General features: G+C 43.6%; 1 protein-coding gene and 1 long non-coding RNA gene across 5 annotated transcripts in view; one reads left to right on the top strand and one right to left on the bottom strand.

Moving 5' to 3' along the window:
- LOC125461049 (POC1 centriolar protein homolog A) overlaps positions 1 to 12394 on the bottom strand; it is a 94938-nt gene that overhangs the window by 48103 nt on the left and 34441 nt on the right. For all 4 annotated transcript variants that reach the window (XM_048549369.2, XM_048549370.2, XM_048549368.2 and 1 more), the window contains exon 9: positions 9117 to 9269. In XM_048549369.2, coding sequence (XP_048405326.1) covers positions 9117 to 9269 — 153 coding nt within the window. The remainder of the gene's footprint in view (positions 1 to 9116; positions 9270 to 12394) is intronic.
- Positions 1 to 12394, top strand: part of LOC132210715 (uncharacterized) — a 45028-nt gene that overhangs the window by 2641 nt on the left and 29993 nt on the right. The gene's annotated exons all lie outside the window — the stretch shown is intronic.

Below are 12394 nucleotides of genomic sequence, written 5' to 3'. Positions count from 1 at the left end.
AAGATCCTTGACAGCACCTTCTGAACGCACAGCCACTACCTTTGAGAAGGACAAAGGCAGCAGGCACATGAGAATACAGCACCTAAAAGCCACTCATCTTCCTGAATTGGGAATATATATCACTATTCCTTCACTGACTTTGGGTCAAAATCTTGGATCCCCTAGGGCATTGTGGATCAACCTATAGGACACTCACAGCAGCTCAAGTAGATAGCTCACCACTGCCTTCTCAAGGGCAACTGGAAATGGGAAATAAATGCTGTTCCAATCAGTGAGGCCAACGTCCCATAGTCAATATATTTAAAATAAAAAGAGATGAACAGTTCTTAAAGCAAAACTCCTACAGTCTGACTAGCTAACACGGAAATATTAGGACTGTGAGACATTGCGTTCTTCTATTTAGAGGAAGAATAACTGGAGAATATAAGACTACTGAGGAAGTACAAGGTAATTTGTACAATAACAGCCAGGCATGATGGTGACATGAAAAAAAACAAGACCAATAAAGCAAAATAGTTCGAATCCAAAGAACAAGCTCAGACACTCAATATATGCTGGAAAACTACTTGATTGAACCCAGTCAAAATAGCTAGAGACCACCCATAATTCTTGAACTGATGGATCCACTAGATGAAGCAGATTATAGAAAGGTAAATGTGTTCTTGAAGAGAGATTCAAATCCAATCCAATTACAAGACTGAATTGATAGAAAGAAATGACAAGCAGCCAAACCTAAAATTTATCTTTTTGAAGAGGATACCAGCCAGAGCCATTAACATCAAGGGCCAAATAAATATCCATGTTGGCAGTACGGTGGCTCAGCGGTTAGCACTGCTGCTTCACAGTGCCAGGAACTCAGGTTTGATTCCAGCCTTGGGTGACTTTCTCCCGTGTTTGTGGGAGTTTCCTCCAGGTGCACTGGTTTCCTCCCACAGATCGAAGACGAGCAGGTTAGGTGGCTTGGCCTTGCTAAATTGCCCATAGTGTCTAGGGATGTGTAGGCTGGGTGGAATAGCCATGGGAAATGCAGGGTTATAGGGTAGAGGTGGGACTATCTTCAGAGAGGTGGTGTGGACTTGATGGGCCAAATGGGCTGCTTCCACAATGTAGGGATTCTATGATTCTCTGAAATGGGTTACACTCATGTCATGGGATGCTATTTGGGTTTAAAAACATCCCAGCTACATTCCAGATGCTTAAGAATTAAGCCGTAGTTGAAGTTCATAACTGTATAGTTTACTGAGATGATATATTACAATATACGAAATGGCAAGAGCATGCAATACAAGCAGATCTGTTTATGTAATTACAGTTGGCAGGCTACATAATCAATTTAGCCCAAAGTGAATTTCTGAAAGCAAGAGTAGCTTACATAAGACATATTGTAGTGCCTGGACACACATCACAAGGAAAATATTAGTGAAAGATTGAATAGAATTCCCTGTTCCTAAAACAAGATTAGAACTCGAGATTTTTTGGAATTTGTGGGTTTTACCAGAATTGTGTGTATAATTACACCATGATAACTGTACATTTAATAAACTTGTTAAAGAAAAGTGACATGATCAACTGAATGTCAAGCAGCCTTTGAGAAACTGCAGACAATCATAAACCAATGAACCACTGTTGGTAGCCCCGGTTTTTTGAAAACCTTTCAAAGTAGCAATTGTGCCAGTGGCTGAGGAGTAGTTGCAGTGTTGTTACAGGATGAGTAGACATAGGTAGAGAAGCTAGTGGGGTGTTACTACCAAAAATTAAACCTGTATCAGAAGTAGTGCTAGGTTATAGAAAAGCAAATTGGGATTATTACTAGCTTTTCAACACTTTGAGATCAATGTCTGACATGATGAAAAGGAAACACTAATTTTCTGACCATAATCCACTGGTCTTTGAAGAAAAATTTATTTAGCCATTTAATGCAAGGATTATTCAGATTGCTGGAAAAGGTAACATAATTGAAGAGACATTGGCCCTAATGTAAAACGTAGGAAGAAGTTAAAAGGCTTAAGAAATGTGAGATTTGAGTGCATTGTTGTTTATTAATCACATACTTTGTGATGAAATGCATTTTTAAAATGGTGTTTCATCTTCCAAGCGTGGATGCAGGTAAAGTTTGCAGCCTTTTTATTTTCTTGTGTCCTTGATTATAGACTGAAAGGGGAAAATGCTGCTTTAAAAACAAAGGATTGTGAAGGGATTACTGCATTTTTAAAAAAGCATTTATTGCTAGCGCTGTTTACCTGGTTGCTTGTTTAAGCAGTGGGCAAAAGTTACTTCAGATGAACTGTAACCAAACGGTTGTGTACAAAGTGAGATTTGACCAGCAACAGGTAACTGATTGGTCTGTGGATTAGGTGACCAATTGTTAATGGCAATGTGACTGGTTCCCATGCAGTGAGGCAGCTTAGGAGTTTAAAAGAACGAGCCAGAAGCTTTTGGACCTCAGAAACAGGAGTAGTATCCTTTTCCCTGCAGGATAAAATTCATAAAGGCTGATGAAGATCAATTTGTTTTCCCTCATTAGTTCATGTAAGCTCTTGCATTTAGTCAATAAGTCAGAGACTCTAGATGTTATGGAACAGACATTTTGTGCCTCTAACAGTTGAGTCTAAGTGCAGGAAGATGACAGCTCGAGGAGCAGCACTTGCTGGAAAGTCAAATGGATCTCTGCAAACCTTATGGTCAAGGACCCTTGAACTGCTTTCCCAGTTTATTCCCCTCCACCTATAAAACCAATATTGTTTTTGTAGCTGTCTGTATGTAAGTAGGCACACTTTAACAAGGGGGCAAGAGTCTTAACTAGGTGAGCTATAACTGACAGTTCATATTTATTTACTTGTAACTAAAATCTGTTTATTTGTAAGAAATCATAATTCTTGTGAAGTAGAGAAACTCAGCCTGTATTTTGTTAACCCGGGTCCAAAAAGAAGGTAAATTCTGTGACAACTTTGAATACTAGTGCTTGTTTTCCTATGCATTAACCTCATGGAGGCATTAAAAAAAAGGCGATAAATGCAACGAGATAGCATGAGCTGCAGATGCTGGAGTCAGAAACAACAGTGTGGAGACAGAGGAACACAGCAGGCCAGGCAGCAGGACAGTGAACGATTTTTCAGAAATGGAGAGGGGGAAGGGAGCTGGGAAATAGAGAGAGAAAGGGTGGAGGTGGGGCTGGGGCTGGGGTAGGTACATGGAATGATGGTAGAAGAGTGTATGTAGGGAGTGGTGGGGCAGATAGGTGGGAGAAATGATGTATCAGATCAAGGAGGCGGGAATGACAGGGAGGGTTGGAAATGGAATGTGGCCAGTTATGGGGGGATTTTAATTGGTCAATTCCATGTTTAGGCCATCAGGCCGTAGGCTCCTGAGGCCGAATATGAGGTGTTGCTCCTCCAATTTGTGGATGGTGCCAATGTGAAACTGGAGGTGACCCAGGATGGACCTGTCAACAAGGAGTGGGAGGGGTAGTTAAAATGGTTGGCAACCGGCAAGTGTTGTTGTTTGTTGTTTATTGTTTATAGAGCACAGATGCTCTACAGAATGGTGTGAGAATCTACGTCTCACTGATATAGAGGAGGCCACATTGGGAGCAGTGGATACAGTTGACCGATGTACAGGTAAAACCCTGCCTGATATGAAAGGTTTGCTTTGGGCCTTGAAATGCGTTGAGGGGGGAGGTGTAGGGGCAGGGGTAGCATTTCCTGAGGTTTCAGGGAAAGGTGCTGGGTGTGGTGGGTTTAATGGGGAGTGTGGAGTGGATGAGAGTGTCACGGAGTAAGCGGTCCTTACTAAAGGCAAGATGTGGGGTTGGATTGGACATGGAGGAAGAGATGGACAATGATACACTGGATGTGGCGTTGGAGGGTGTTGGCGGAGAGGGACTGGTTGGGCCTGTGGGTCAGGAAGATGTTGGCGGCTTTTAGGCCATCTGTATTGGGCGGTTGGGGGGGTGGGGGGAAGCAATCCTGTAATCCAAAGAGAAGATGAGATGTTAGGGGTCAGGGAATTGGAAGTAACGGAGCTGGTGGAAGGCATACGTGGTGTCCTGGACGCAGGCAGAGAGTTCCTGGACTTGGGGGAGAAAACAAAGTCAAGGTAAAGGGAGATGAGTTCGGTGGGGCAGGAGCAGGCAGAGACAATGGGTCAGCTGCGACAGTCAGGTTTGTGGATTTTGGGAAGGAGATAGAAATGGCTGGTGCAGGGTTGGGGAATGATGTTGTTGGAAGCTGTGTGTGCAAGGTCACCTGAGGTGATGAGGTTATGAATGGTCCGAGAGACTATAGTTTGGTGGTCAGCGGTAGGGTCATAATCGAGGGGGTGGTAGGTGGTGGTGAGAGAGATGTGGCGCCTGGCCTTGGCAATGTAAAGGTGAGTGTGCCATACCACCATTGCTCCCCCTTTATCTGTGTTTAACAGAGAGGTTAGAGTTGGAACAGAGGGCTGCGCATTCTGTAGGGTAAGAGGTTGGGGACAACGAGGGGGTGGAGGGATTGAGGCGATCAATGTCGTGATGGCAGTTGGAAATAAAGAGATTGAGGGATGATAGGAGGCCATGGGGTCATGTTTTTTTTTCCTGGGTGGAGTCCAGAAGGATGAGGTTTTTGAAGGCAGGAGAAGGGCTCTATAGAGGGTGGGTTAGACTCCCAATTAAAGAAAAAGGCACAGATGTGGAGGGGGGACAAAAAGAGAATTCAACATCCAGAATGGGATTGTGGGCGTAGGGGAATGAAGGGGAGTCCTTTGGTGAAGACTGACTGGTCATCTTAAGTGAGCAGGAACAGTGATGTCGGCGGTGGCGGTGTTGGCAGAAGTTACGAGTTTAGTGATGTCAGGAGAGGCCAAGGTAACTGTATGATCAATGGTGCTGGGCATATTGAATACGGTTGAGGGCAGTGGAAAGCACAAACAAGTTTAGCGTACTTACAGTTTGTAATGTTCGATAGGGTGGAGAAAAAGCATTGGTTGAGGGTGTGGATCCTGCGTAGAATGAAAAACAAAGAGAGGTCCTTTGCAGGTTTGGGAGAGGGAGGCTCATTCCGGACTCCCTCATCCACTCCACATTCCCCACTAACCCTACCACAGCCAGCACCTTTCTCTGCAACCACAGGAAATGCTACACCTGCCTCTACACCTCTCTTCAAGGCCCAAAACAAACGTTTCATATCAGACAGAGGTTCACCTGTACATCCGTCAACTTGGTCTACTGTGTCTGCTGATTCCAACGTGGCATCCTCTACATCGGTGAGACTAAGCATTGACTCAGAGATCGTTCTGTAGAGCATCTGCACTCTGTGTGACAAGTGACAACGCCTTCTGGTCACCAGCCGTTTTAACTCCCCCTCCCACTCCCTGAATGACATGTCCATCCTGGGCCTCCTCCAGTGTCACAATGACGCCACCCGCCAACAGGAGGAGCAACACCTCATATTCCGCCTTCGGAGCCTATGGCTTGATGGCCTAAACATGGAATTCGCCAGTTTTAAAATCTCCCCACTCCCAGCCTCATCCCATGTCCAAACCCTCCCGCTCATCCCCACCTCCTTGACCTGACGCAACCTGTCCATCTTCTTTACCACCTATCGGCCCCACACGTCCCACTCTCCAATCCCCACCACTCACGAACTGCACTCAATCAATCACCATCCCACCTACCTTCCCCAGCTCCATCCCTCCTCTCTCTATCTATTTCCCACCTCCCTTCCCTCTCCCCATTTCTGAAAAAGGGTCCCGACCCGAAACATCAACTTTCCTGCTCCTCTGATGCTGCTGGGGCCTGCAGTGTCCCTCCAGCACCACACTCTGTTGATTATAAATGCAAGTATTTTCCTGAAGAGATTTTGCTGAAGTGTAATGCCTTAAAATTTAATCTGCTGATTCTTTCAACAGGACTATATGTAAGCAGTAAGGTTAATATGGACAGAATAATTTCAGTTCCCTTGACTGACAAACCAGTGGATTTGAACAGCCTCTCAGATCCTAAAAGATATCAAATATTTCAATTATAATTACAATTGTACAATTTTTTTGCAGACACCAACAGCAGAGTGCTCTGTAGAATAATACAGAAATTACTGACTGCAGCCCACGTCTCTCTTTGTATTTTCATTAAAGCTTCACAAAAGGCCTGAGACTGCAGAAAGATGGAGACGAGGAAGTCTGTTTGTGAACTTTACAATAGCTGTTCACTTGTTCAAAAATTAAGGATGAACTTGGTCTGCACAAGGGAACTAATGACAGTTCAATTGATTAAATGTGCTGATTTAGTTTTGCACAGTTAAATGAAGAGAAGCAAAAGAATTATATTTTCTGCCAAGTGATTCGTTGTATTCTTCAGGGTTAACATCGCTATTTAAGCATCTTAAGTCATTACAATTAATTTTCAAATGCAGTATAAAACGAAAGACCAGTCTAGATCTAAAAGGTCACAGTTTAAAAATAAGGGGTCACTTATTCAAGACAGAGATGAGGAAATATTTTATTCTCAGGGATTACGAGTACTTGGAATTTTGTTCCTCAAAGGGCAGTGGATGCAGATTTTTAAAATATTTTTAGGGTGGAGGTGTACAGATTCTTGATTTTTAAAGGATTAAAAGATTGACAAATGCAGGAATGTAGAGTTGTGGTTAAAATTAGATCAACCGTGATTTTATTGAGTGGTGGAGCAGGCTTGAAAGGCCGGGTGGTCTACTTTTGTCCAGTGTTTGTATGTATCCTAGGCTAACAATTTTCATCTGCTTTTATTGATGAATTACCCTCTATCGTAAGGGCAGAAGTGGATATGTTCACTGACGATTGCAGTGTTCAGTATAATTTACAACTCCTCAGATACAGCAGCAAGCTACTTCCATATCCGACAAGACCAAGACAAAATATAGACTTGTGCTGATAAGTGCCAAGTAACACTCATATCACACGACATGCCAATGATCATCTCGAACAAGACAGATTCTAACCACTGCTCATTGACCTTCAGAGACATTCACGTCACCGAATATTCCATTACAAACATCCTGGAGGTTACCATTATCCAGAAATGGAACTGGACGAGCCATATAAATACTGTGGCTAGAAGAGGCTAGGAATCCTATAACAAGTAACTCAACTCCTGTTTTCCCAATGCTGGTCAATGATTTACAACACAAGTCAGGAGTGTGATGGAATACTTACCACTTTATTGAATGAGTATGTCTCCGAAAACACTCAAGGAGCCTGATACCATCTATGACAAAGCTGTCTTCTTGCATGGCACCAATTCATCACCTCCAACATTCATTCCCTTCACCACAGATGCACAATGGCAGCAACGTGCACCATTTATAAGATGCACTGTAGTAACTCACCAAGACTCCTTCAGCAGCACATTCTAAACATGCAGGCTCTACTATCAAGAAGGAGAAGGGCAGCAGATGCATGGGTACACCACCAGCAGCAAGTTCCCCTCTGAGCCACACACCAACCTGACGTGGATTGATACCACCATCCCTTCAGTATTGCTGGGTGAAAATCCTGAAACTCACTTCCCTGTGCACACAGATTGTAAAGGTTCAAGACTGCAGCCTTCCCAAGGGAAATTGGGGATGGGCAATAAAGGTAAATCCATCCAGTGATACCCACATCCCATGAATGATTAAAGGAAAATATGAAAGAAGCAGTATTCATTAAACTCTGGGTTTCAAATAACAAAGAACAAGCTAACACTGGAACAGGCCCTTTAGCCCTCCAAGCCCGTGCTGAAACATTTTGTCCTTCCATATTAAAACTGTCTTCACTTTACAGGATCCATATCCCTCTATTGCCATCCTACTCATGTTTTTGTCTGGGTGGTTCTTGAATGTTGTTATTGTGTATACTTCTACCACCTCCTCTGGCAGCATGTTGCAGGTACTCACCACCGTTTGTGTGAAGAACATGCCTCACACATCTCTTTTAAACTTCCTCGCACATTGAACCAGTAACTCCCTAGGAACTGACCCCTCTACCCTGGGTAAAGGCCTCATACTTTGCACTATCCATGCCATTCACAATCTTTTAAACTTCTATCAAGTTGCCCCTCAACCTCTTGCCTTCCAGTGAAAACAAATCCAGTCTATCCAACCTTTCTTCATTGCTAAAATCCTCCATACCAGGCAATACCCTGGTAAACCTTTTCTGCACCCTCTCCAAAGCATCCACATCCTTCTGGTCGTGTGGAGACTAACTGTATGCAATATTCCAAGTGTGGCCTAACTAAAGTCGTATAAAGCTGCAGCATAATTTGTCCAACCTATATTCAATGTCCCTTTTTTACTACCTTATTTGCCTGAGCTGCCACCTTCGGTGGTCGATGGCCCTGCACACCCAGATCTCTCTGCATATCAATACTCCTAAGGGTTCTGCCATTCGCTGTATAATTTTCACCTGTACTTGACCCTCCAAAAGTCATCACATTTATCCTGATTAAACTATCTGCCATTTTTCTGCTCAGATCTCCAACTGATCTATATCCTGCTGTATCCTCTGACAGTCCTACTCACTATCCGCAACACTAATTTTTGTATCGTTCACAAACTTACTAATTAGACCAGCCATATTTTCCTTCAAATCATTTGTGCATCACTAACAGCAGAGATCCCAGCACACATCTCTGTGGAACACCATTAGTCACAGCACTCCATTCTGAAAAGCATCCTTCCACCACTACCCTCTTGCCTCCTGTGACTAAGCCAGTTCTGTACCCATCTTGCCAGCTTGCTCGATACCATGTGACTTCACCTTTTGTACCAGTCTGCCATGAGGCACCTTGTCAAAGGCATCACTGAAGTCCATGTAGACATCAACCGCTTTTCCCTCAATCATCTTAGTAGCCTCCTCATAAAAACTAATGTTGTAACATTTGTGATTACCTAAACCCTTTAACTAATTACTGTCATAAATTCATTCAGAAGATCAATTATTCTCTATTCATTATACATACACAAAACAAAATTATTATTTTTAAGTAAATGGAATGATGTAATACAATACTTTAATAATTATGCACATATTGTTTCAGTGCTCTTCATTTTACATTAATGAGTTTCAGGCAGTTTCATTTGTTTGGATTCGCTGCTACAAATTGGCATATGATAACAACTCACCTGTATCGTCTGAGGTCCCGAAGTACGCAGATGAGGAATTCTTGGGTGAATATCAGTTATATGAGGAGCAGGATCAGGATTTGTTCTTATATCAAGGCCTTTCAGAATATGGTTATAAGGAATACTGTCAAAATTTGTCTTCCATACCAACACCTGCAAAACAATTTTTTTTTATTAAATGCAGGTTTGAAGTATCTGAATATAATGTTAATAAGCACATCTGAAACGCCGTAATAAAATTCTGTCCAAGTGTAGGATGGTAAATGAGAACAGATACATACAATATTAGTGAGTTTTGAGAAGATTTGTAGCTCAGGTTGAGGTTCTGGATGTGAGTTTGCTCGCTGAGCTGGAAGGTTCGTTTTCAGACATTTCGTCACCATTCTAGGTAACATCATCAGTGAGCCTCCAATGAAGCGCTGGTGTTATGTCCCGCTTTCTATTTATCTGTTTAGGTTTCCTTGGGTTGGTGATGTCATTTCCTGCTCTTTTCCTCAGAGGGTGGTAGAAGGGCTCCAAATCAATGTGTTTGTTGATGGAGTTCCGGTTGGAATGCCATGCTCCTAGGAATTCTCGTGTGTGTCTCTGTTTGGCTTGTCCTAGGATGGATGTGTTGTCCCAATCAAAGTGGTGTCCTTCCTCATCTGTATGTGAGGATACTAGTGATAGTGGGTCATGTCTTTTTGAGGCTAGTTGATGTTCATGTATCCTGGTGGCTAGCTTTCTGTCTGTTTGTCCAATGTAGTGTTTGTCACAGTTCTTGCAAGGTATTTTGTAAATGACGTTCGTTTTCCTTGTTGAGCAAGACATGACCCACTATCACTGGTATCCTTACATACAGATGAAGAAGGACACCACTTTGATTGGGACAACACATCCATCCTAGGACAAGCCAAACAGAGAAACACATGAGAATTCCTAGAAGCATGGCATTCCAACCGGAACTCCATCAACAAACACATTGATTTGGAGCCCATCTACCATCCTCTGAGAAAAAGAACAGGAAATGACATCACCAACCCAAGGAAACCTAACCAGATAAATAGAAAGCGGGACATAACACCAGCGCTTCATCGGAGGCTCACTGATGATGTTACCTAGAATGGTGACGAAACGTCTGAAAACGAACCTTCCAGCTCAGCAAGCAAACTTACGTCCAGAACATACAATATTAGCATATTATTGTACTGCCTTCACTTTGGCAACATTAGTTATACAGCAAGCTTAAAGTAAAGAAGAAACCAACAACTGTAATCAATTTTTATAAACTGACTGCATACAACTGTTGGTTAAAATAGTTAAGATTGCTTTTCTCAATCCTACATTATTAATCTGCAATCAGCACGCTATACAAGGCCCAGTTACATAACATTAACTTACCTCATGTCTTGGTGCAAAGTCAATTGTTTAATAAGAATAATAAAGGAACTACTAGAATGAATATCCCATGTGAACATTTTGAATAAATGAGACGGGAAAAACCCCTTTGATCTATTTAGCTTATTCTGTTCAGTTGTAATGTCTGATGCATCACGACATAACTGGAGACAGTGAGCTGGGACACTAAAACACCTCAGATGAAAAGCCCAGGCTAATTAGTTAGAAGTAAATCCAGGCAGTTTCCCTCCACCCCTGTAAGTAGAGGTCTACCCCAGCTGGAAACAAGACTACCTCTCTTGAAAGCACACAGCAAAAACAAAACTGCCTAACATTAAAGACAATAGAAACTGCAGATGCAGGAGAATCCGAGAAAACAAAGTGTGGAGCTGGATGAACACAGCAGGCCAAGCAGCACCTTAGGAGCACAAAAACTGACGTTTCGCGGCTAGACCCTGCTGTGTTCATCCAGCTCTACACTTTGTTACCTCTGCCTAACACTAAACCTAGGCCTAGCCACTACATATCTCGACACAAGTAAATTCTTGAGACAGATTTCATCGATTTCCTTCCTGACTAAATGCTTGAAAACAAAACCACATTTCAGCCTGTTTATTTTTCCCAATGAGAACATGTTTAGCTTTATCATCATGACCTATGGCTCTAAGGTACGATTCTTCTATATTTATTCAGATGTATTTTTATTGCATATAGTATTTAAGCCCCCTGCTGGTGAAATCTCCAATTTGCAGGAATAAGTTTTGGAAGTGGTGAAAGCAGTACAACACAGACGGTTGCAGTGAAAGTAGGAACTGCCAATGCTGGAGAATCTGAGAGAACACTGTGTAGAGCTGGATGAACACAGCAGGCCAAGCAGCAGAGGAGCAGGAAAGCTGAAGTTGCAGGTTGAGACTCTTCTTCAGAAATGGGGGAGAGGAAGGGGATTCTGAAATAAATAGGGAGAGAGGGAGGGCAGATAGAAGATGGATAAAGGAGACGATAGGTAGAGAGGAGATAGACAGGTCATAGAGGTGGGGTTGGAGCCAGTAAAGGTGAATTAGGTGGGGAGTTATGGAGGGGATAGGTCGGTCCAGGGAGGACGGACAAGTCAAGGAGGCAGGATGAGGTTGGTGGGTAGGAGATGGGGGTGGGAGAAATGGTAGGGAAGCAGGGACTAGCTGGGCTGGTTTTGGGATGCGGTCGGTTGAAGCTTGTGAAGTCCACATTGATACTCTTGGGCTGCAGGGTTCCCAAGCAAAATATGAGATGCTGTTCCTGCAGTTTTTGGGTGGCGTCATTGTGGCGATGCAGGACGCCCAGGATGGACATGTCGTCCAAGGAGTGGGACGCGGAGTTGAAATGGTTCGCGACTTGGAGGTGTAGTTGTTGATTGTGAACTGAGCAGAGGTGTTCCACAAAGCGGTTCCCAAGCCTCCGCTTGGTTTCCCCGATGTAGAGGAGACCACAATGGGAACAGCAGATACAGTATACCACATTAGCAGATGTGCAGGTGAACGTCTGTTTCATGTGGAAGGTGTTCTTAGGGCCTGGGATGTGGGTGAGTGGGGGGGGATGCAGGAACAGTAGCACTTGCTTCAGTTGCAGGGAAATGTGCCGGGGGTGGTGGGGCTGGAGGGGAGTGTAGAGCGGACAAGGGAGTCACGAAGAGAGTGGTCCCTCCGGAAAGAAGATAAGGTGGTGGGGGAAACATGTCCTTGGTACTGGGGTCAGATTGCAGATGGCAGAAATGTCGGAGGATGATGCATTGAATTCGGATGTCAGTGGGGTGGTAGGTGAGGATGGGGGGTATTCTGTTCTGGTTGTTATTGCGGGTAGGGGGTGCAAGGGATGAGTTGCAGAAAATGCGAGAGACACTGTCGAGGGAATTTTCGACCACTGTG

This window comes from Stegostoma tigrinum, chromosome 18, assembly GCF_030684315.1.
Source record: "Stegostoma tigrinum isolate sSteTig4 chromosome 18, sSteTig4.hap1, whole genome shotgun sequence".
Classification (NCBI taxonomy): Eukaryota; Metazoa; Chordata; class Chondrichthyes; order Orectolobiformes; family Stegostomatidae; genus Stegostoma; species Stegostoma tigrinum.
This window is presented reverse-complemented; position numbering and strand designations above follow the sequence as displayed.